This window comes from Hemicordylus capensis, chromosome 3 (genome assembly GCF_027244095.1).
Source record: "Hemicordylus capensis ecotype Gifberg chromosome 3, rHemCap1.1.pri, whole genome shotgun sequence".
Classification (NCBI taxonomy): domain Eukaryota; kingdom Metazoa; phylum Chordata; class Lepidosauria; order Squamata; family Cordylidae; genus Hemicordylus; species Hemicordylus capensis.
The window spans coordinates 186024848-186051095 of record NC_069659.1 but is presented as its reverse complement, the minus strand read 5'-3'; the positions used below and the strand labels follow the sequence as shown (position 1 = coordinate 186051095).

General features: G+C 44.4%; 1 protein-coding gene across 5 annotated transcripts in view; it reads right to left on the bottom strand.

The window, feature by feature from the left end:
- The window catches only part of DGKH (diacylglycerol kinase eta), a 176568-nt gene extending 151373 nt beyond the window's left edge, over positions 1-25195 (bottom strand). For 4 of the 5 annotated variants that reach the window (XR_008319428.1, XM_053309351.1, XM_053309353.1 and 1 more), the window contains exons 1-2: positions 24715-25195; positions 24221-24424 (exon numbers count right to left, since the gene is read on the bottom strand). Coding sequence is in view for 4 of the 5 variants with exons in the window: in XM_053309351.1 (XP_053165326.1) it covers positions 24221-24424; positions 24715-24738 (228 nt within the window). In the remaining variant the exon portion in view is untranslated. The other variant, XM_053309355.1, reaches the window with a different exon arrangement.
- Positions 25196-26248: the final 1053 nt, after the last annotated feature.

The following is a 26248-nucleotide window of genomic DNA, read 5'->3' as shown; positions in this document are numbered from 1 at the left end:
TACATAGCAATAGCACTTACATTTATATACCACTCTATAGCTGGAAGCTCTCTAAGCGGTTTACAATGATTTAGCATATTGCCCCCCAACATTCTGGGTACTCATTTTATCGACCTCGGAAGGATGGAAGGCTGAGTCAACCTTGAGCCCTTGGTCAGGATCGAACTTGCAACCTTCTGGTTACAGGGCGGCAGTTTTACCACTGCGCCACCAGGGGTTTATATTCTTTCATGTTCAGCTTTTTAAAAATAGATTACTCAAAGGCCCTATAAAACTAGACAGTACATGAGACTGCTCAACAATAAGGATGCAAGAAGCTTTGCTTCCACCTGCACAAGATCTAGGAAAAAACACTATGGACATATATATGTGCTGGAAAACTGTGCAAATGGATAACACCTCGACCTGCCACTCTCTTCACCAGTATTGGTCCCTGGGAATGAAACAGTACTGCTGCTTGAATCTGCTACCAAACTCAGTTATCCTGGATGCTCAGTTAGTTTACTGATCTATCAGATCAATCAGATGCATAAAAGAGCTCCCCAAAAATCAGGACTCTCACTTCACTTTATTAGGACTCTCGCCTCACGTTTCTCCTCAGGATAAGTGGCATTATCAGATTCTTAGATATGCAGAAATAGCAAAGTTCAAAACATAATACAGGCTAGTGAACAAAATGGAAGTTGAAACTTACAGCCACCAGAACTTTCCCTCTAAAGTAAATGGAGTTAACTCAGGAAAAAACCCAAGATGTCTCAAATCTTCTAAATAAAACTTTTGTACTCTAGTTTAAAGTGAATGACATAACATGATGTTGTAGTGGCTGTTTAGAGTCAATCTACACAGAGGCACCTTCTAATGTGGCAATTCTCTTTATTTAGCAGGGGGAGAGTAACTGGCCCTATCCACCCCCAGCACAGTACCTCCAGTGACTCTTGCTGGTGTCTGTCTTATGTTTCTTTTTAGATTGTGAGCCCTTTGGGGACAGGGATCCATCTTATTTATTTGTTATTTCTCTGTGTAAACTGCCCTGAGCCATTTTTGGAAGGGCGGTATAGAAATTGAATAAATGAATAACAACAACAACAACAACAACAACAACAACAACATGCAGCGATGCTGCATTTTTTCATAGATTGCACCACACGAGATTGCAAATGAAGGAGTTGCACATTTGGAGGCTAACAAAGCCAAGCCTGGTCTTGCCCACGCATGAGAACCGCCAGGATCGCACCTGATCAGTGGCAAACCCACCAAGCCAACCAGTCTCTTAAACAGGGTTAAGACAGCTAGCACTCCCTTAGCCCCATTTTTTAAAATTGTCTGCGAGCTCCGTCTGCTTGCAGCCCCAGCTGAGAGACTGTGGGGCTCCCAGCGGGCATTGACAGAATCCCTGTAATGCACCACACAACTGCACGAAGCATTATGGGAGTCCCAAGGGGTGGGACGACATGTCCCAGCTCTCTGTGCTGCCCGAGGAGCCAGCTGCATGTCTGGCTGTGTGGTCTCCGCACCCAGACCAACAGCAAGGATCACCTGGGGGAGAGTTTTTTGAGGCTTCCACCTCTGCCCCTTCAAGCCCTCCTTATGAGTAGTGAGAAAGGGCTCTTGGTGTGCTCCTATGAAAAAACGCATACAGGGGAAACTAGCATGCTGAGTAGAACACTGACTTGTCACTTTCTCTGTAGTATGTTAGTTATCAATCAAAAGAGAGGGGAGTGGTTTTTTTTAAATGGACAAACCCTCGGTTACGGGATTTCCTCAACTGCAGTCTGATGTGGTGTAAAAAGCCAGAATGGTGACAGAGACAAAGTGCCAAATGTGGGTCACTGTGAAAAATGTACAAATCCTTTCTCAACCCATTGGGTGTCCAAATCTCCAAGGCTAACCTACTTCACAGAGTTTTCAGGACAAAAGAAGGGGATTTGTCAGCCTGAGTCTTTCAATGAAGGACAGGATACAAACGGAATAAAATAAACAGATTAATAAACAAAAAATACAATCCAGGAAAAATGGGACTAGCCAGCTATATAAATTGACCCAATATTTTTGCACCCAAAGGCAAGGTACAACAAAACTTTTTGAGCTAAAAAGAACCATCAGCAAAACCCTATAATTGAAATCTTTACATTATATTTAAGCCATAATGTATCTCTGTATCCAAAGAAGCCTTCAGTGTCCTACATCCAGTTCTCCACTGTGCTGGAAAAGAGGTCAAATACATAAACCAAGTGAGCAGCTACCTAATGGGGCAGTGGGGAAATGACTTGACTAGCAAGCCAGAGGTTGCCAGTTCTTCTAATCCCCACTGGTATGTCTCCCAGACTATGGGAAATACCTGTATCGGGCAGCAGTGATATAGGAAGATGCTGAAAGGCATCATCTCATTCTGCATGGGAGGAGGTAATGGTAAACCCCTCCTGTATTCTACCAAAGACAACCACAGGGCTCTGTGGGTGCCAGGGTGTCGAAACGAACTTAACGGCACACTTTATCTTTACACTTCTGTTGCCTGTGAGTCTTATTTCTGTGTTATATTAGTACTGCTGATGCTGTTCTTCTCTCAATGAACAATGAACTTGTAATCACCTTGTTGCAAGCAACTTTTCTTTCATTTGAAAACAATCTTCTAAATCATGATTCCAGCAAAACCTCAGGTTTATACTTTACAATGCACTTTGTGAGCTTTAAAATATTTTTCTTCCAGTAGGAAGAAAAATTTCAATTCTGATTCTTCTGAGAGTTCCAGAACTGCAGGTGTTACTACTAACCACAGACACACTGCCAAGAAAGTGTCACTACACAGCTTGAGATAAATGTACATGATCCCACCCCCGCACCCCCCGCAAATAGGCTGTGAGCAAAGACTACAAAATGTTCAATATTCTCACTTCAGTACACATTTTGCTGGGGAAATTATTTTAAGCACATGAATTTCTTTAATGTAAAGGCCGTGGATAAGGTTGTCTCAGGAGTCCTCAGCCAAATGCTTGAGTGGGCTCCCCAAACCTAGTGGAGGCTTCCCTGGCAGTGAGTGAGGCAGCTGTAACAGCCCAGAGTACTTCACAGGAAGTGTGCTGGTAGCTGCCACCTTTTAATTTTTTAAGTTATTAATTTTTAAAACTATGACACCTGCTGGCGCAGCCATCGCAGAACTCTCCAGGCCAATAGCCCATCGCCCATGTCAGTGGCAACTGGCAGGCTTTCCAGATGCCTTACCCACCCCTGGGTAGGCTTCTCTCAGAGGCCCCTGCATCATTGCAAGGGCTCCTGAAAGAAGCCTGTATATGTTTGGGGAAGGTACCTGGAATGAGGTGACAACAACAGAGCAACTCACTCAGTGGGGCAAATTACTCTCTCCTCCTCTGTCTCTACCTTTTCCATCCACAAACAGGCGCTTTCTTCAGAGGACTCTGTAGAGGCCTATGGAAAAAGATCCCATGCGCAGATGGGCAGGGCAGCGGAGGGCACTGACTGAGTGACCCTTGGCCACAGGGGATTATGCCACTGCCGTGAGCCTGGGTGGGTGAGCTTCAGGGATCGTCCACAAGTCTTTTTCATGGCTCTGGCCAGTGCCCAGCTTGGCTGATGATCCCTGATGCTACCCCTGGTTGTGGCATGCTGCATGAAGAATGCAAACATCACTCAAGTCACTGAACGCAAAGGCTTGGTTCACACTAAATACTAAACCATCATATGGTGTTGTAAAAATGAGCCACAAGCCTGCAAACACCCTTCTCTCCGTTTCTCACACCCACCTACAATTCCTCTAGCATAGCAAATTGAAGTTTGCTATTACATCCAAGACCACAAACTATGGTTTATTCTTGCCCTCCAATCCAGAATTGCAAGCCATGATCAACTCATGTTTGCATGCCTGCTTGGAAAGGCAAGACCCAACTATGGCTTGCCACAAAAGGAAGGGAACCAGAGCACACGAAGGACAGAAAAAAAGGTACAAGCCCAAGGTTCACTCATGCAATGCCAAAACATACTTTAGTATTATACGTAAACCAAGCCACAGTCTCCTAAAAACAGGGCTGTGGGTATGTAATCTGCACTAAACAAGTTACATCACAATTCTGTGCCATAATATCCCAAATTTGCACCAAGAAAGGCTAAATTCTACAATCCATTAAAGCTATGCTATTTATGAAACCTTGCATATGTATTCTTATTTGCATCATTTGTTTCTTTATCATGGAATGGGGCAGAAGATGTGCTGAGCAGCAAAGCCTGACCCCTTGACACTGGAAATCTTACTCCATTACCTCTGATTTCTGAAATTTCTCCAGGCCTTGCCCACACATTTTCAAGAATATCTTGGCAACCATAAGAATTTGAAACCCACTTTTTTAAAAATGAAAGCTATATTACAGGACATTGAATTATACACAGGACCAAATTCTGTTATTGCTTTCTGTACTTGCATAGAATTGCAGCATATACTTTCTTGCCTAAAATAACCACACAGAATGAGCACAGTATTAAACTGCCTTGGTTCTGCTGATGAAACTGTGTACAGCACAGTACAATGTATTATACTCTAGTTCTAAGAAGTGCACAATGCCATTGGTGGAGAAGTAATATCACATAGAACCCACAGAGTCCGAACAGCAGAGTTAGCCTTGGAGATGGGGAAGAGGTATATCACACTTCCACTCACACTCTTCTCCCAACAATAGCCAGGAAGAGGTTTTCCCCTAGTATCTTCTCTCAGTGTCCCAAAAGCATTTGCATCCTTCTCACTGGCCTCCCCAGGGTCCTGTTGCTCACCTATCTCTGTCTCTCTGGATAAGCTAAATGCCAATATATCTGACTTCTTGCTAACATAACAATGATTATGCTTTTTTCTGTTGGTGGGAGATATTTTAGTTGGTGGAAGGTATTTCAGCTTTCTTTCCTACAACATTTCAAAACCCTGCCTGCAATCTTTGTAGCAGGAATGCTAAAGGAGAGGTGCATCATGTGCTTTGCCACTTAAGGAGGCTGAACAAATACCTAACCCAGTACTGATCCCAGGGACATGGGATGGCATGAAATTGTCAGCCACAGTAATAATCAGGTTAAGGGAAGAAAGAAGAGGCGGGGGGGGGGACACAGCTGTCACAGCTTCCAATCCTGCCTCCAGTTCTAGCTAAATAGGGTGCGCTATTGGTCAGTATTACTTAATACAAGGTTAGTGCTAGTAAAAATCATTTAGAGTTGAATCTTGGCATATATCACCAAGACTCAATAGCTGAAACATGGTGGGTCAATACTGGCCCGACTGCTTCTGGACCACATAGGAAACATAGATAGGGATGCAAAGTCCCAATAGTACTCAAGATTCCATTTGATTATGTAAGTTCTTGCAATGTCAAGTCTTATGAAACTCATTTAAACTTAAGATAAACTTACTGAGTTTATGCTTGAAATAATGTAAGCTGCCCTGATACAGAGCCACATGGCAAGGTAGAATGTGCAAAATGAAATAAGCAAGCATTTTCTTTACCCTTCCCAGAACAGCTCCCATTGAGACCTCATACTGTCTCTAGCATTCAAGATAGAGGGTCAGTTCAGAAGATCTTCAAGCAATTATTTGGAGGATCAGAAACAAGCCTCAAGCTCACATGTTCCATCCCCGCATTCTAATTTTTCTCTCACGTCCTGGCTTGAGCAACTTTATATTTTGCCAATTGTTGACACAATGGCAAACTACAGTTCACCCAAACAAGGAAGGAATCAGAGCATGGGGGAGAGGGGTGGGGAGTTGAGTGGTGCACTAGCCCAAAGTTTGGAGGATCATCTGAACAGACCCAGAGACTCTGTTGATATACTGTCCCCCTCTGCAGCTGAGCTGATTCCCTTACCAAGCTCGCAAAGGTCATCTCAGTTGTTGGGGTCCACAAAATTATTACTTTGGGGTGCACTCTTCCCTCTAAGGCATGCACACATGCGCATGCTCACTAGTTTTTGGATGTCCGCTCAATTCATTTTAGATCCCGCTCAGGTTGAATCAGGAAGGCCCCATTCTGAATGTATGTGTGTGCACACTGCACAGAGATGAAAAAAATTAGAGGGACCACTGCTGGGGAGGCAGAATTTATTTCTGACAAAGGCGGTAGCATAAGCTCCTGACTTAAAGCAAGCTGATCCTTTCAAAGACTATGAGATATGCATGCACTCGCATTATTATGGGCATAGAACCTCTTTATTGACCATCTTTTTTCTTTTCCTTTTTTGTAGAGAAATGCTATAAGGCAATATCAAATACAGTAAGGGGCAAGCAGCTAATGCATGGGTCAGAATCAGGCTGCTACCAATTCCCTGTAAAGTGAAGGGAAACAAATATGAAACATAGTATATGAGGGAGAAGGTGCTGGATCTTTCCCCATGTTTTTTTCCTAGCTGTTTTTCCCCCTTCTCATAGGGCTCTAAGTCCACAAGCATCCTGCTGGAGAGAACACAGATGGCAAGAAACAGTTTTTAGAGAGGAAAAACAGGGGTAGAGGAAGAATTGAACACCTACCTCCATCCATTAAGTTGCCCCCTAACCCTGCTTTATAGGAAATTAGTATGATACATATCATGTCACAAGCTTTTTCTGGTTTGCTCCTTCTAGTGAATTCAGGCACAATTAAACATTGCATTGTTCCTTAAATACATCCCAGCCTTCAAACTGTCTTCTTGGTCCAGGAGAAACACTGCTGAAAGCCTAGGGTTGTGTTTTAGAATCCTGACAGGAAGCTTTATAAAACTCTGCTTAATAAACTTGCTATATTTCCAATGCTTGTGTGAAGCCTGAATCAAAAGTTAAGCACACAACATACCCCTAAACTCAAAAAATCTGATTATATTTTTCACAATTGTATTTAGCCAACAAGACAAGGGAGTCCAATTGCTGCTACTTTCAGAACAGAAAGCCTCTAACTTTTCATTAGTTTTAATGAATATCTATTGCAATTCAGTCTTCTACGTTAGTATAGTTCAGCTACAGAAACAAATTACATGTTTATATCCATTCACAAATTTACATTTGTTAGCATATGAAAACAACAGACTGTTATCATTCAAAATAACCTAAATAATGAAAATAACAGACTGATATCATTCAAGAATAAAGTTATACATCAATGACAAATTAAATAGTTCTTGGATTTCTTTTGGAACCCCGGAGTTATGGATATCTCTAACAGTTGCAAATGATGTTTAAAAACAAGACACATATAAGAAAAATTCTTAGTTTTGAAAATGTGATGTGGTTGTGTTGCAATTAAAGTATTTTAATGGCAAGCCATTGCCACGTTAAAAAAAACCAATGAAAAATAAAAATGTACTAACCATTTATTGTTAATCAGCATTGGCATTTAATATGGCACTTGTATATTTCAGCACATTTTCCAATAGTTCACTGTAAAATATTACCAATCTTCTACATTTTTCTTTTTCACTTAAAAAAATTACACAATTAGAAGATATGTAGAATTTCAGTCTCTGCAAGTCTGATTTTAAAATGGATAAGGGTATTTCTAGAAGAGGTGCACAGCAAATAACCTTACTAATGTACACCCATTTGTTAAATATTGTGATATGCACACTAAGATCTCCACTATTGAACAACTCCATCTGCCAAGACATCACCATATGCCAGTTTTCAGCTATGATTAACTGTACCAAAACAGCTAAAAATAATATCTTCCCATGCTGAACATGCAAAACATTTACCAAATGCAAAACTATGGCATATTATTCTAATTTGCAGAAGTGTTTCAACTAACCATACAAACAACCATTGCCAAGAGAAACATCAGGGTGCTACACTTGACTGCCCAATCAACACCTGAGATAGTGTCATATGCATGATTTGATCTCTATTTTTAGCTTCAAGAAAAGCCGAATCCATTTAATTAAAACCGTAGTCTACAAATGTGTTTGCTCAGTAAACTGCTGCTTAATGTACCTAATTTAAACAGAAGAGATTATCTTGGTAAAAGAGCAATTCTGTGATGATCCCTCTCTTTAGTGGTTTCTTGTAACCACAGGCCAACCACCAGTAGAAGAGCAAACAGACAGCTCATTGAATGGGAGTTTTCTGTCTAAACATAGCAACTTTTAAATAATGTAGCCCGAGTAAATAAAGCATCCGTGAATTATTCATTAAAGCTTTTCTCTTTAACAATATTATATCAATTAAATAAAGAAATACTACTATTCTGGTTTCATTCTCATCAGATAAAGCAATACAATCGAGATAAACAAATAGCCCAGGTGTTATGAGCACTTCATACAGAAAAATCATTATCAGATGCTACTTCTGTGCAGAGTAACAAAAATGAACTCTGTGCTGCAAACATTTACAGACACATTTAACTTGATCATCAACAGCATACCTCTGTACATAAACATTCACCAGGTGTGCAATTATTCTGAACAGTCAGGGAAATATATTTATACAACCTCACTTTTCTGCTTCTTTCATGCCCAGGTTCTCTACAGTCTTCATATGAAATCATGAAGTTAGCACAAATACACAGCTTCCAGCCCCTACAGCCTTCCCCAGAACTCATCCAAATACCATTTGAAATTGTCCCACTACCTTAACCCCAGTAAGTCACATTAATTATTATTATTATTATTTTTACATTTATATCCTGCTCTTCCTCCAAGGAGCCCAGAGCGGTGTACTACATACTTGAGTTTCTCTTTCACAACAACCCTGTGAAGTAGGTTAGGCTGAGAGAGAAGTGACTGGCCCAGAGTCACCCAGCTAGTTTCATGGCTGAATAGGGATTTGAACTCGGGTCTCCCCGGTCCTAGTCCAGCACTCTAACGACTACACCACGCTGGCTCCATCATACCTGAACTCTCAGTAACCCTTACACTTTCAGTGCAGTCAACCATTAGAACAGACAGTTTGTTTCTGCCCCTGTATGTTCACATATGATGTCTACATTGGACCAACAATGGACTAGTTGTGGAGTTGTAGACCATCTTCTGCCAGTCCAGCCTGTCATGTAACCCATGATCTCAGTATCTTCACTTGCAGGTGAGTGAGGTTCAGACGGTTCAGTGCCACACATCTCACCTCTGCATCTTCTTGCTTTCTCCACGTGGAACCCACTCCCACTCTTTTGCTTGGATGTATCCCACCAGGAGAAGCGGGAAAAGAGCAGATATGTACTGATCATGGTTAGTCCATTGATGCCAGCAATAATGAAGCTGAGATGCTGTGAGTGCTGCCTGTTGTGATCCTTCAGCCTTTGTTCTGGTGACTAAAATCCCTGCTTCTGCAAGTTCAGATGCTTCTGAATGATTAGCTCATTCCAAATACTAGATATTTAATATATTTATTTATTACATTTATATCCCGCTCTTCCTCCGAGGAGCTCAGAACAGTGTACATGGTTATTTTTATCCTCGCAACAATCCTGTGAGGTAGGTAAGGCTGAGAGATAAGTGACTGGCCAAGAGTCACCCAGTGAGTTTCATGGTTGAATGGGGATTCGAACTCGGGTCTTCCTGGTCCTAGTCCAACACTCTAACCACTACACTATGCTGGCTCTGCGATATGACATTCTGGGAGGGCTGGTTTCATCTGCACATACTAGGGAGCACAGAACTATTGGTCAGACACTATCACTTCAACCTTTCGAGGTCAATTGAGCTAGCAAAAGTAAACAAAACTTAGGTCCCATTTCTTTCTGGAAACTTGCTCTCCTATCCCAAATGACTAACATGGTGTTGATATAAAAACTTCACCAATGGAGAATGTCCATGCAGACTGGATTGGTTTTCCTCCCAGCTGACTTCTTTCCATACGAACTGCATTCTCTCTTGAATGCATGCGCTCTGAAAAAATGAACATGTGCGTGTGAGAGCCAGAATGGCCAAAGAGACTGCCACCACCAAGCCTCAGTGTCTGCTGCCTGCTACATAAAGCAGTGACATGCCAGCCAGAGCAGCTGGAGGACATCGTAGCAGTTGGTCTTCCTCGTGCACATGCTCTCTTTCCCCTCCAGGAAATAACTTCTGTGCTTTGTCTGATACAGACCAATCAGTGATTATATTAAGATTAGATTAGATTATTATTATTATATTATATTAATAATATTATATTAATGTATTATATTAATTAATATAATATAATATAATATAATATAATATAATATAATATAATATAATATAATATAATATAATGTGATTATATTATTTTAATGTCAGCTGAAGAACAGTGCTGAATGCTGCTGGCAAGAAGGGAGGTAGCAATCGGCAGGAGGCCTCGAGCCCCAGCAGTGTGTCCAGGACCTGGGTGTGTGGCCAGTGATGTGCGGGGTGAAGTGTCACGGAAGGGCTGACACGGGGGCAGGGTGAGGCTAGTGAGGCAGGGACACCAACTTCGCTGTCAGCAGCACCCCTCCTCAAGCTGCCCCTGAAGACTTGGCACTTCTGAAATTCCCTGCCTTAGAGGAATCTGGACCTTGTTTGTGCAGCAGCTGCAGCAGTGCTACATTCCTAGATCTGACATAAAAGCTGATGAGTTGTTCTGAGTGCTGTCTCTTCTGGCAACACATGCCAAGCAAAACAAAGAAGTATGGTTTGAAAATATGGTGATGCTGTGGTCTAGAAACATCCCACCCGCTGACAGGAGAGGTTTACCTTGGGAAGCAAGCTGGAGGACCACAGCAAAGACAAGCCAGCCTGCATGTTGTACAACAACTTGTACAGCTACGGAACAACACTTGGAGGATTGTGGTAGGGGATAACTTATAGAGCTTACTATAGAGTTGGCAGAGGCTCTCCTGAGCAAGGAGCTGACCTATGCAGGCACTATGAGACACAAGCCAAACCTAGCCACAGAGATGCAGCCACATTCACAAAGGGAACCACTGTGATCTGTGTTCAGCCTGGATGGACAGAGACATTGGTATTGTATGTACCCAAGAAATGTGTGCCCAAGGGCAGCTGACAGGAAACACTCCCCCGCCCAATAAAATATGTGACAATTGTAGGAAACTGGTTTGTAGAATGCACTTGACCAGCTACCAGATATGTGATAACTGCCTTTAGATCAGTTACAGTGTGTCCTTTAAGATGAAATGTGAAGAACTGAGATGTTGAAGTTTGGATCCTCATGAGCGTTGGGCTTGAGATGTTCATTTTTCTTAGCTAGCAACTCAATGTGCAGTTGCTCAGGTGCCATGCCTGGGGTGGGAGGGGTCACCACTGCATTACCCTGAAGCAAAGTATACAATTATTGTAGATTCTGTGATCTGGAAAAGTTGGGGGCATCTAATGTAGCTAATGGGACTACTCGGGAATAATGAAACCTACTCGTGAATAAAATTTCATGACTGAGGGAGAGGGTTAATTATAATTACCAGCTGAACCCACACAGAGCATCTGTGCGCTAGGACTTTGTTGCTCTCCTTGCCCGCACCCCACCACAGCCCCTGCTTTATTGCTTAGTGTTAGCCACCAACTTTCAGCTGCCCCCTCCCCACCACTTGCTCCCTCCCCACTGCTTGCACATGGAGGCCATGGCCAGAGGTGCCTTTGCCCAGCTTCGGCTGGTCCACCAGTTGCGGCCCTATCTTGACCAGCAGACCCCGGCAGCAGTAACTCATGCCCTCGTCATCTCTCATTTGGATTACTGTAAGGCACTCTATCTGGGGTTGCCTTTGAAGATGACCAGGAAGCTTCAGTTGGTCCAGAATGCGGCCCACCTGTTGCCTGCTTAAGGGCACTAGAAGATATGAGAGTGGGACACCTCTCTTGCAGTTACTGCACTGGTTACCTATTTGCTTCTGGGTCCAATTCAAAGTGCTAGTTCTCACCTTTAAAACCCTTCAGGGCCCCTTCAGGGCTTAGTGCCTGTTTACCTTCAGGACCGCCTCTCCCGGCTAGTCCTGTCCCGTCCTGTGAGATCTTCTCAGGTCGCCCTTCTTTTGGTCGCTGGTCTTAGAGATGTCCATAGTACTAGGGCCTGTGGAAGTGCTTTCTCTGTTGCTGTCCCCCTACTCTGGAACTCCCCCCCCCTCAGATTCGGTCTGCCTGCTCCCTTTCAGCCTTTAAATCCTTATTCAAGACATTTCTTTTCCTCCAGGCATTTACCCTTTAATTTAAGTTTATATTATATGTACATATACATATATGTATACATCGGATGCTGTTCTCGCCTTGTACACTGCCCTGAGTCTGTGGATTGGGCGGTTATGGGAGTTGTAGGCAGGAGGGCCAAAGTTGCAGCCCTGCCTTAGAGTGATTCCCTTAGATCCCAGGTAGATCTCAGGAGCTGTAGTTGGAAGCAGACCAGCAAAGCCCTGGTGCACATGAGGAATACCACATTAGATGCCAGCTAGAGTGATTAAAAAACTTTATTGTGTTCTTCCTCACAACAGTAATTCCCATATTTCAGGTGGGAAATTATTTCAGTAATTCCCATATCTCAGAAGACACAATGAGTTAATAAGAGTTGCCTCAGTTTAGAATTCAGGTCTTCTGGATCCAAATCCAACCCTCTGCCCCTTGGCCAACAGAGGCTTACTCTCATGGAGGACACAAAGTAACAAGGAATAGTAAGTATTCTCTAAACATATTTCATTTGAATCAACATACTGAAAACAATGAGACTTCGAAATAAATGCACTCAATATTGAGGCATGAGCTTAGGAAAGCAGGCTTGCAAGGATGTATTCAAGGGCAGATGTCCACCTTTTGCTTTACATGCCTGCACTCACTGGCTCCTCTGCCTCTAATTCAGCACACTACATGCATTCAACTGGCAGTGCTCAGATGAATGTAAACAAGACTTGTGTCTCCTTGCCCCTCTTGGGTACGCAGCCCTTTAAGATATACTGACAGTGGGAGAAGCCAGCCATGAACATTGAAGCCCAATGCTGCCTTGTAACAGCACTGGGGCATGAGTGCAGCTCAGCTTCTTCCCCTTCTGGAGCAGCAACCATTGGCCAATCAGGTGCTCTCATGGGAGAAAGTGTGATTCATCTGTGCTAGCTCTGCTTTAAATTCACCTACTAATAAAACAGCTGAGTACCTATATGCTCTTCTATATCCAAAGATAAACACTGCACCAAGGGAAAGGAGATAGGTTTGAAAAGCAGGGCAGGTGGGGGGGGGAGTTTGGACATATGGAATCTTTGCCATTTAGTAGATGACATAGGAAGCTGCCATATACTGAGTCAAACCACTGGTCCATTTACCTAAGCATTATCTACACAGACCGGTAGCAGCTTCTCCAAGGTTGCAGGCAGGAGTCTCTCTCAGCCCTATCTGGAGAAGCCAGGGAGGGAACTTGGAACTTTTCGGCAAGCATGCAGGTGCTTTTCCAAGAGTGGCCCCATCTTACAGTGCTCACACATGTAGTCTCCCTCTCAAATGCAAGCTAGGAGGACCCTGCTTAGCAATGGGGACAATTCAAATTAGCTACCACAAGACCAAATCTCCTCCCATAACACCAGCTCTCCTCCCTTGACATCATTAGTGATGGGAACAAAATCCAAAAGAGCCCAGATTTATGAAATTACAAATTTATATTATTATGAGTAAAAGGTTAATACAAATAACCCAATAAAAACAGCCAGCAAGTCATTCAACAATCATAGAATTTGGTATGCTCACTGGATCCACAGAGTTCTATTCTCAAAACCTGGTCTATCCAAAGATTGGTTCAAAAAGTCTTTATACAACATGGTGGGAATAGTGATGGGCACATTTCCAGTATAATACACAAGAACACACATTTCAATTTATATTCCAGTATAACATTTTAGTGTGAAATTAAAACTATCAAGCAGTACAAAAGAGGTAGGACATGTACTGTAAAATGAGGAATGTAATTATATCTAAGACACACTATAATATATTTTCTTAGATGTCAGGTACCATAAACGATTAAATGACTGAGACAAAAGAAACCTGCACTTGAAGAAACCTGCGCTGGATCCCTCAGAGTTAGCCAGTTAGAGACCTGTCTCCAATCTTCCACCTAATGGCACAGTGGGGAAATGACTTGACTAGCAAACCAGAGGGTGCCAGTTTGAATCCCCACTGGTATGTTTCCCAGACTATGGGAAAAACGTATATCGGGCAGCTGCAGCAATATAGGAAGATGCTGAAAGGCATCATCTCATACTGCATGGGAAATGGCAATGGTAAACCCCTCCTGGATTCTACTAAAAGACAACCACAGGGTTCTGTGGGCATCATGAGTCGATATCGACTCAACGGTACACTTTACCTCCAATCTTCCATGGTGGAGCAAGGTAACTGAGAGGGTGGTGGCCTCTCAGCTCTAGGCAGTCTTGGAGGAAACAGATTATGTAGATCCATTTCAAACTGGCTTTTAGGCAGGCTATGGGGTGGGGACTGCCTTGGTAAATATGATGGATGATCTCCAATTGAATACTGACAGAGGGAGTGGGACCCTGTAGATCCTTTTGGATCTCTTGGCAGCTTTCAACAGCATTGACCATGGTATCCTTCTGAATTGCCTGAGGGAGTTCATATTGGGTGGCACTATTTAACAGTGGTTCCATTCTTACCTCCATTTCAGATGCTGTCGCTTGGAGACTGTTGCTCTTCAAAGTGAGAGTTAATGTACATAGTTCCACAAGGCTCCAAACTGTCTTCAATACTTTTTAAAATCTACATGAAACCACTGGGAGAGATTATCAGGCAATTTGGTGCAGGGTGTTATCAATATGTGGATGACACCCAAATCTATTTCTTGCTATCAGCTTCATCAGTTAATGGCATAACTTCCCTAAATGCCTGCCTGGATGCAGTAATGGGCTGGATGAAGGATAAGAAATTGAAACTGAATCTGAATAAGACGGAGGTACTGACTGTGCGGGGTCAGAACCTGAGAGAAAGTTTAGATCTGCCTATTCTGGATGGGGTTACACTCCCCCAGAAAGAACAAGTAAGTAGCTTGGGAGCAGTGTTTCCTCTAATTTTTATCTTCAGTGAGCGGAAAGAGTTTTGTTCTGGACGGAAGTATCAAGGCAGTGTGCATACATAACTCTCTCACTCACCCACTCACTCACACACACACACACACACAGAAAGAATTAATATGCTGCGCAAAGCACGGCACACATTTTTTAAAAATCTCCAAATTTCAGCTGTCGGGGGGGAGAGTCCCCCCCCCTTTTGCTTTATTTTTTAAAGCCACAGTGACAGTAGCTGCAGGAAGGGGGGCATGGGGAAAGTCCCCCCTTTTGCTTTAATTTTTTAAAAAGCCACCGTGGCAGCAGTAGCTGTGGGGAGGAGGGGCGAGGGGAAAGCTCCCCCTTTTGCCCCCTAAAGATCTCTGCTGCCAGCGGCAGAATGGGGGGCACTGGTGACAGCTGGCTTTTGAGTGGGGGGAGTCCCCTCCCTTTTTACCTTTGAAAGCCCACTGTGCAGTGGGGATGGAGGACGAGCTCCTTCCACCTCGGCCTCCTCCCAAGTGACTGCACGGGCTCTGCTGCCTGCAGCCCGTTTCCGGCTGTCCTTCGGAAATGGGCTGCAGACAGCAGAGCCCGTGCAGTCACTTGGGAGGAGGGGAGGTGGGAGGAGCTCGCCACCGCCCCCCATACTCCCGCACTGCACAGTGGGCTTCTCTGCTAGTGTGGGGGCTTCTCTACCAGTCGAGGAGAGGGGGAAATGGGGTAAAGCTTCCCAGGCAGGGAGAGGAGGAAATGGGGTGCCGGGCAGTTGGGCAGCAGCAGCAGCAAGTGCAGCAGAGAATACACACCTGCCAGAAACTGCTGTGTGGGGGCCTGGGAGTGTGCACGCACTCTTAGCAATAGCAATAGCAATAGCACTTACATTTATATACCACTCTATAGCCGGAGCTCTCTAAGCGGTTTACAATGATTTAGCATATTGCCCCCAACATTCTGGGTACTCATTTTACCGACCTCGGAAGGATGGAAGGCTGAGTCAACCTTGAGCCCCTGGTCAGGATCGAACTTGTAACCTTCTGGTTACAGGGCGGCAGTTTTACCACTGCGCCACCAGGGGCTCTCTCTCTCACTCTTGCTTCATGTAGAAAAAAAGAATGCTGGTCACATTGCAGAAGATGGGTTTTCCAGAGGAGTTTGTGATTTGGATCAGAGCTTTGTATAAATCTCCCACTGCTCATGTCATTACAAATGGAATGAGACCTGCCTCCTTCCTCCTTTGTCGAGGTAACCAACAGGAGTGCCCTTTTACCCTTTATTTGGCACTCAAGCCACTTGCTTGTGCAATTAGACAATTGCAAGACATACAAGGAATAGACTGGATCCCAGGAAATAAAATTGGCACTTTATGCTGATGATGCACTACTGTTCTTAGCCGAACCTGGAAAAGTCTGTCCCAAACCCAATAGCCTTAATTGAACAATTTGGTGGAACCCCAATAGTGCCATGTTTTAATTGACCATTTACATGGGAATCATTAGCATTTAAATATCTAGGAATTGTAATCCCTAAAAATTTATGGAAGACAGTAAATTCAGTCTAGATCCTTTATTAGCCAGAACTGAAAGAGATTTGACCCAATAGACTGAATTTACTTCCAGCCTATGGGGTCATATTAGTCTGGCCTATGGCAAACTCCAACTACCATTTAAAGCATGCACGGGATTGGGGGGGCGGATATTCCAAATCTTCAGTTATATCATAGGGCCTTCTTAGTTGTCCAAGTGCAATGCGGGGAGGGGGCAGCAAATGGTGGAAGGAGAGATACCACTTTGGGCCCTCCTGGAGCAACAAGTACTGGAGCCCCTGACTGGAAGGGCTGCCCCTGGATCAAATCATCTCTGGTCTCCGACACAATACATTCCCACAGTAATGGCTACTAGGGGAGCTTGGCTTTCACTGGCTGATCAGCTCAAATTTGATCCATATACTCACACTAGGCTGTGGTGCAACCTACACATTAAAGTAGGAGGCAGGTTCATAGCAGGTCTCAGTTGGGCCAAAAGGGGCCTACTGTATATCAACTTGATCATCTTATTACATCCGATTCCTATTATAAACCTTTCTAGACACTTCAAGAATAGGGGCTCCCACCTGCTGTTGCATGGCAATATCTGTAGCTGAAACATTGCTTAACAGCTTTGTTTGGGCCAGGTGCATTAGGGATACCTAAAACTCCAGGCCTAATAAAAAAACTTGGTCTAAACTTCATCTTTTCATAATTTGAAAGAAACTATTCTTCCAAATCAGAATGGGAACTGAAGCTAAAAGTGAAAATAGCAGCAGCCCTATGGAATTTGGCTTTGGGTTCAGTAAATACCTCATCGGTGGACCTGAGTTTGCAGCTTATACAGCAAAAATGGATGCTTAGGATATATTGGATCCCAGTTCATTTTCATGCTTTGGTTATCATGTCCAATTGCTGGAGATGTGGATGCAGGGGTGCATCTAACACATCTAATGTGGGCTTGTCCAATGCTGACCCCCTTTGGGGCTAGAATTTGTACCAGGATTAATATGACCCTTAACTCTTCCTACATATTCCTAGGGATACAGGCTATATTTGGACGGACCCCAGATAACTGGACCCACACACATAATTAAAAAAACATGGATAATTAGAGCATTCCTGGTAACAAAACAGGTTATCCTCAAACACAGGAAGTGCAAGGCCTCACCAAATCACAAGAAATGGATTGTAGAAATGCTAAAACAAGCAGTCTTTTATGTAATATGCATATATGAGGTGAGGGAATATGGAAAAATCAGAGGATGTCTGGGGTGAACTCCAGGAACTATACATGATCTAGATGCCACTTGAATCATGCCAGGGAAAGAAGTCAACTGTGCAACTTCTAGAATATACAATTTATGTATGTGTATATTTATTTTTAATAAATATTTTATTAAAATATTTAATGGACACAGCTAGCCGCAACCTGAGACACCAGGGAGAGGTTTGGATCCAGACGCACTGGAGAAGTGTGACCCCATCCAGAACCTACAGATCAAAATTGTCTCCTGAGTTCCAACCCTGCATGATAAGTACCTCTGTCTTATCTGGATTCAGCCGTAGTTTGTTATCCCTCTACCAGCCCAACACAGCTTCCAGGCAGGCATTTAGGGAGGCTATGCCTTCTCCTGATGATGCTGACATGGAGAAATAGATTTGGGTCACATCAGCATACTGATAGCACCCTGCACCAAATCTCCTAATGATCTCTCTCACTAGTTTCATGTAGATGTTAAAAAGCATTGGAGACAGTATGGAGCCCTGAGGGATGTCATATAAAAGTTCATGTTATGAAGAACAACAGTCTCCAAGCAACACCATCTGGAATCTTCCGGAGAGGTAGGAGTGGAACCACTGCAAAGCAGGGCCTCCCTTTCCCAACCCCCTCAGACACACCAGGATACTATGGTCCACAGCATCGAAAGCTGCCGAGAGATCCAAAAGGACCAACAGAGTCACACTCCCTCTGTCAACTGCCCATTGGAGATCATCCATCAGACCAACCAAGGAAGTCTCCACCCCATAGCCTGCCCGAAAGCCAGTTTGAAATGAGTCTAGATAATCAGTTTCCTCCAAGAATGTCTGGAGCTGGGAGGCCACCACCCTCTGAATTACCTTGCCCAACCACAGAAGATTGGAAACAGGCCTATAGTTGCTTAACTCTGAGGGATCCAATGCAGGTCTAATGATTGCCTCTTTAAGACAGGAAGGCATCCTACCCTGCCTCAGAGAAACATTTATAGGATCTACCAGGCCCTCTACACAACCCCTGCTTCCAAAATGTATAAGACATGTTGGGCAAGGGTCAAGAGAACAGGTGGTAGGCCACACCATTCCAAGCAGCTTATCCACATCATCACTAGTCACAAACTGAAACCAATCCACCCTAACCACATAAGAGGAGTTGCTGGACACCTGTGCATTAGATTCTGCAATCAGCCCAAATATGAGAGAGTTTATCCAATAAGAACTCATTTAAAACATCACAATGGGTAACTGGTGGTTCCAAATTCTGATTCGGGGGGTGGGGGCATGTACTAGCCCTCTCACACCCCAAACAACTCTGCAGGATGTGAGCTTAAGGATGCAATATGGGCAGAAAAACAAAATGTTTGTTTTTGTTTTTACTATTTTTATACATGATTATACATTTGTCAGAGGAGTGGGATGGGGGGAAGTAAATGGGCAAAGGAGCAGGAGAAGGGGAACTGGAGATGTAGATGTTTCTAAAACAACAAAAAAATCAGTAAAGTGTTAATAACAAAAAATAAATACAAATACATACAGGTCCATCAAGAAACTAAATAAGCACCTCTTGTGGTTACCTCCAGCTCCCAGAAAGTCTCACCCCAACACATTCAATATCTTGACAAATGAAACCAAACTGTTTGGTGTGTTTTTTTAAAGAAAGGACTGTCATTGCTTACAGATAACTTCCTTTCCTTTCTGAAACAGCTACTTACTAGCTATATTACAGGGGTTCCCAATGGGGGGTACTAGTACTTGGGAGTACTTGAAGGGCTCCCAGGGGTTCTCAGAGCTCTCCTGCCTCTGCAAGCTGCAGTAGTGCTATTTGTTCCTCATCTGGTGATCACCGGCTTGAAGTCAACGCATCTTCAGTGATGAGGAGGGACTCTGAGGAGGGAAGAAGATGAAAACTCTCCTCCTCTGCTCCCAATTGGCTGGCTACAAGCTGAAGCTTAGCATATCCCTCCCTTCAGACTGCCTGACAGGCTACAGAAAGTTAGCACCCATTGAAATTACTTGTCCCATGAATTTCCGTGACAGCCAACAACCTGAGTGGCTTTAAGAGGGATTTGGATATCTTCACGGAGGAGAGGTCTATCAACAGCTACTAGTTTGAGGCTATAGGCCACCTCCAGCCTCAGAGGGAGGATGCCTCTGAACACCAGTTGCAGGGGAGTAACAGCAGGAGAGAGGGCGTGCTGTCAACTCCTGCCTGTAGGCTTCCAGCAGCATCTGGTGGGCCACTGTGAGAAACGGGAAGCTGGACTAGATGGGCCTTGGGCCTGATCCAGCAGGGCTGTTCTTATGTTCTTAAGTAACTTAGTGTGGAGGTAAGCCAGTGAACATAGTAGTCTGTCTCTCTAACTGTAAAGTGTGTGTGTGTGTGTGTGTGTATAGACACACAGTCATGAGATGGGCCCACTGTGGTTTACATCCAGATTAAGTTACTCATAAGCAACTTTATTAAAATGGGACAAGTTTACTTATCCCATTCATTTCAGTGGGAGTACTCATGAGTAACTTAGTCTAGATGTAAGTCAGTGGCTGGTAAAATATCTATTGGGTACCTGAGTTGAAGGTTTGTGCACTTACTAAAAAAGGTTGGGAACCCCTGCTGTATCAGACCAAGGACCAAATCTTAGTGCTAGCTCTGCACTTTGGCAACACTGTTGGCAAGACCCTAAGAATATCAGGCACCTGTGCCTTTATCTACCAACAGTTCTTTTCAACCAGTTACACAGGTTAAAAAAACCCCTACCCAGATCAGACCATAAAGAGAGACCAATTTACAATTCTACTGGAAATACCAGGATAAGTGGATGAATATTTAAAAGTAAATACAATGACACTCAGCTCTGTCTCTCCTTAAAATCTTATCCTAGTGAGGCAGTGGATGACCTGAATCAGGGATGGAGGCAATGATGGGCTGGATATAGACTAGTAATATAGATGTAGACTAGTAAACCAAGATTGAATCCAAACAAGATGGAAGTCCTGTTGGTCAGTAGGATGCACTTGCAGGGATTTGACTTGTTCTGGATGGGGTTGCACTCCCCTTGAAAAAGCAGGTGCACAGTTTGGGGGTACTACTGGATCCAGATCTGCTTTTGTTTTTCCCCAGGTGGAGGTGGTGGCCAGGGGTGCCTTCAGAGGTTCACCTAGATAATTTTGGAGCCTGGACCTAAAGGCCTTTGTCCCGTCCCGTCCCCGTCCCCCCGCACTGCAAGTTAAGCATAATTTTTTAACACGTAGGTTCTTGAGGGCACAAACCACACCACCCAGCACAGACTAAAGAGGATTTGGGGGCCCCAGTGGGGTGTGGAGGCTCTGGACTTCCAGGGGTAAGAGTGCCTCTGGGTTCCTTTGCAAAACTTTGACTAGTGCACCAGCTGCATCCCCTTCTCAAGAAGGCAGATCTGACCATGGTAGCCTTTAGTCAAGTCACAATGAGTAATGGTGCAGTGGGGAAATGACTTAATTAGCAAGCCAGAGGTTGCCGGTTCGAATGCCAGCTGGTATGTTTCTATGGGAAACACCTATATCAGGCAGCAGCGATATAGGAAGATGCTGAAAGACATCATCTCATACTGCATGGGAGGAAGCAATGGTAAACCCCTCTTGTATTCTACCAAAGACAACCACAGAGCTCTGTGGTCACCAGGCATCGACACCAACTCAACAGCACACTTTACCTTTAATGCACTCTACATGAGGCTGCCCTTAAAGAATATTCGGAAACTGCAACTAGTGCAAAATGCAGCACATAGGGTACTGTCCAAAGCTGTTTGCTGAGACCATATCACACCCATTCTAAAAGAGCTACATTGGCTGCCAATTTGTTGCTGGGTCCAATTCAAGGTGCTGGTTTTCACCTTTAAATCCCTCAACAAGAGATGCAAGTATTGAGCGGTATAGAAATGTAATAAATGGATGGATAAATAAATAAATAATCAAATAATAAAATTAATATTCTCTGAAAGGACTAACAGATTTGTTTTCAAAAATTGCTTAAGAAATTTCCTCACAGAATATTTGTAGGTAAGACTTCTTTGTTGTTCTGCATTTAGCAGTAATTGCTTTTATCCTACAAGTACCAAACTTCAATATATTTATATATAAATATATACACTATCATAATGCCTTTATTATGTTCACAAGATGTGTGGGGAAAGATATTACAGTATATTACATGGATCCTGTGATGGTATTAATATGCAATGCATCTATGTGTGTCCTGTGCAGAGATTCAATCCCTGCGAAAGTTCAGTCAGTGGTCAGGCTACTCAGTGTCAGTGGCAGAAAGAAGGGCTTTTGTTCCTCACAAGTCCCCTTGTGGCGCCTTCTCCTTTTGTCCTCAAATGCAGCACTTTACTTTTCCCCATAAGAGTAAATGGCAACAATTTCTATACATGTGAGAACGTAAGAGAATGTGTGCTCAGATATCACTGGGGTACAGCCTATACCTGTTGCCTGTCCATTTTGACTACAGCCTTTGAAAGTCAATGCCTTCTCCTTCAGAGCCTGATCCTGGATTCTGTTTCTTGATCATATCATGGGTGACATGGGATGTTGGGAACTGGCTCTATATTTTAATATCTAATTCAAGATCTCTATAAATGCAAAGCAGGTAGCAAGCAAATACTTTATTCTGATCTGCTCAAAGTCCACCAGTTCTGACAGAAGCCCATTAATTCTAAAAATCAGCCATTTTTAAGTGTGTACAAATTGCTAAACCTTTCTTTATGTGTTTTTTCACACCTTAATGATAGAACATACTGGATTTTTTTTCAGAAAGGATAAAATGTTGACATTTCTTTTAAGAACCACCTGTGACTGTGACGTTTCCCCATAAAACAACAGTTAAGCAAACTATGAACTGGGCAGGGACAATTTTATGTATGTCCCTCTATAGCAAAAAGGCTAATTAGCAGCCAAGAAAGGTTGTACAATGGATACTTCTAATTGTATCAAGTGGTACAACTACACAGGAAGTGAAGGACTACACTTCTAGTGCTCTGTACTTGCCTTCCAAGATGGCACTAGGTCTCATCAGGGCTCAATTTCTCTTAAAGGAACCACCCACTCCGCCCCCGGCCATGGGAAAAGTACTGAGCTGCATGGAAATCAGCAAAGTAGGAAATGGCTCTCACACTGAAGGTTTGTTGCTGAAATGGCCCCCTCTTTATTGCTCTAACTACTTCAGCACACTGGCTCTTAGTATGCCTTAAAATGCAAATAGGAAGATTAGAATTGTTCTCTAGAAAAGCTTCTAGAGTTTTTCTGCTGTTGTGATAGCATTCTGACACGAAACATACACACATTAGAAGATATGGATGAGCAGACCTTAGTCCTTAAAAAGTCATGCCAAAAGTTGGTCTTACACTGGAGAGAGACCAAGAATCTTGGAGTGCATTCAAAACTGGGGCAGTGAGAATCCCTCATTTACTTTGGTCCACTATTGGAGGTGATTTGATCTATGAGCATGCTGCATCAACAAAAAGCTTAAGAACAGTGCTGGAATATCATCATGCCTGACCACTTGCAGAGGAATGTAATGAGCTTTTTAAAACACCTTGACTTGACAAGGCACAGAGCAAGAGTAACAATGTCTGAGACATATGGAGTGCTTGCGTGAAGAGATCTGTATTCAATATCCCCAGATAAATTGTTCTAAATTGTACTCTTCCAGGACTGTTCACACACGAGCACACACTTTCAGGAGCAGACCAAAAGGAGAAGGAATACTTCTTCGAAACAGTTCCTCTGTTTTGAGGAACAGAAGCACATTTTAAGTGAGAAAGTCCCTCAGAATGACAGCACATGGGAAGAGCGCATTACACCAGCCCGGGAAAGAAGGACGTTCGTGGCTTGTTCGGACAGATCCAGCACAGCAGGCAGCCTCCCCTGGCAAGGACTGGGAAGAGGCAACAAGGAAGCAGAAGCAACAAGCCGAAGCGCCGCTGAAACGACCGGTTCGGCTTGTAGAGAAGGCTTTCCTCTCCAGCGACTTCACCACAAGAAGAGGGAGGGGAAGAGAGACAGATGTGGATGCAGCCGCTGGAAGGAGGAAGATGAAGAGCGGAAGAGATCCAAGTTTCTCACCCCCGCCCGGACCAGGAAGGAAGAGGAGGCTGCGGGCTGCTCTGGCCAGGGAGCATCGAGGGGAGGGGAGGGGACCCCTCCCCTGCTGTCGTCGTCGTCTTCTTCTTCTTCTGCCCATCTCACTCCCCCAGGAAAAACAAATCTCTATCAAACCCCCTTCGCTGGTAACTCCTATAAGTTCGTTTGGGGCGCGTCTTCCACCGCCCGGTAGAGAGAGTCCTCCTCACCCACTTCCCGCTGGACCCGAGCCCGACCAGGATTCGCATCTCCGCCGCGGCTGAGGACGAAGCAGCATCCTCCCCGCCGCCACCACGCGCAACTCCAGCGGCGGCCCCACCCCGTTTCTGCCGGGGTAGCCACTCCACCCCGCTTCCTGCCCGCCGCGCCGCGCGCGCGCCCCTCGCTCACCCACCTTGCTCCGCAGCTGGCCTGAGGTGGACACTTTGCGGATGAGTTTCTGGGGCCCCTCGTGCTCCCCTTCGCTGTCCGACGACTCCTCTCCCGGCCCCGCGGCGGCGGCTGCTACTACTGCCGCAGCAGCTCCTGGGTCCCCCGGCTGCGCATAGATCCCGGCTGCGCTCAGCCCCGCCTCGGCTCCGGCCATCTTCTCCGACTCCTGCCGAGGGACACGGAGAGGAGGAGAAGGAGGAAAAACAAGAAAGCACGCGAGTCCGGCTCAGGTCCCGGCAGGCAGGCAGCGGGCGGGCGCTCCCTCCTCCTCCTCCTCGCCGCTTGCTCTTCCCGGGGCGGAGATGGAGGAGGTGCGGGAATTAAAGCTAGGAGGAGCAGCAGCCACAGCCAGGCTCCGCCGCCGGAGTGGAGGCCCGCCCCGCCTGCCGCCATCTTTCACCGCCTCCCTTAGGAAAGTGGGACAAGGATGCATGCCGCGCAGACAGATTCTCTGACCTGCCTGCTGGGAGTCCCCTCCATGCTCACGGGGATGGAGGACGGCAGGCAGGCATCCTCTTGCACGGTCAGTTGCCTCCAAAGGAGTTGGGCAAGTCGCTTTGCCCTCCCTGGCGAGGGTCGTCAGATATTGGCGGGAAGTGGAGGAGTAGGAACCAGGAAAAGATGGTCTGCGAACGATTACAGTGTTCTTCGGGGAGAAAAGTTGCCGAATTGTAAGGTCTATATTTGCATTTGAGGGGAGGATCGTTTAACAAGGAATACTTATTTGGAAACATCCCACTGAAAAAAAGTGAGACTCTTAATCCAAGTAAATATGGGGAGGGAATGGAGATTAAAAATAAAAGCGGCATGAGAGGAGAACTTTCTTTTCCAGAGAAACGGACACTGCCATTACATTCTTTAATCTGGAATAACATCCTCTTCTGCCCTCATAATAATTAAGTTGGAATTGCCACATATGAGGCTTCCAGAGGCTCGATTCGATGGCCATCTGTCAGGGAAGCTGACAGATTCCTGCACTGGACAGAGGGTGGATTAGAAGATCTCTCTAAGATCCCTTCCAAGTCACCTTAAGTGGTGCAAATACTTGACTAACAAGCAGAAGGTTGCCGGTTGGAATCCCCCCTGGTATTATATCTAGCAGCAGCCATATAGGAAGATGCTGAATGGCATCATCTCATACTCCATGGGAGGAGGCAATGGTAAACCCCCACCAAAGAAAACTACAGGGCTCTGTGGGCGCCAGAAGTAGAAATCGACTTGATGGCACACTTTAAGGTCCCCAACAACTCTGCAATTCTGTGAATCTGAAACCAGCAAGCCTACCTTTTTGCCACTTTTAGTGTAGCACCTATGCAGTCCTGTAGACAGAGTTGTTTGTTTATGGGTGGGAACTTCAGAAATCAACATAAACCAGCAAAATCCTAAACAGGGTGCAGATCATATTACATAAATATGTCATATTACAAAATAAATTGTCATTAATTTGTACTAAAACCAAAACAAATACCAAGTATCCATTGATTTTTTTTAATTAAACCAGAAAAACAATAAACCCATTACTTAAGCAGAGCGTGACTGCTAAAATTGACAAGCAAGGGAAGAAAAGAAATCCAGTCCACTGTCTTTTGTTTTTATCAGTCATCCCAGTGTGTTTGCAGTATTCATTAGTCAGAACACTAGAAGCCACAAGCTGGTTTATTTCTCACTGAGTAGCTGGTTAGAACACTGTTTGTTTTGTTTTCCATTTTATCTCCATAAGTAAAATTACTAGACTGGCTTTTTAAAATAAAGCTTAAACAATTCAGTGGAAAGATAGCTCCTCTACAGTATCTGTGCTACCTCCCGCCCCACTTGTCTATGGCCCTGAACTACCCAGCTGTAGACATAGTCAGACTGAATAAAACATATGAAAGAAACTCAAATTGTGATCAGAAACCATGAGCCAAAAGTGCTCTCTGATCAACAAGCACTTTGGCACTCCTGCCAAAGGCAAGAGGCAGTGACTGTCCATATTTGAGAGACAATATGG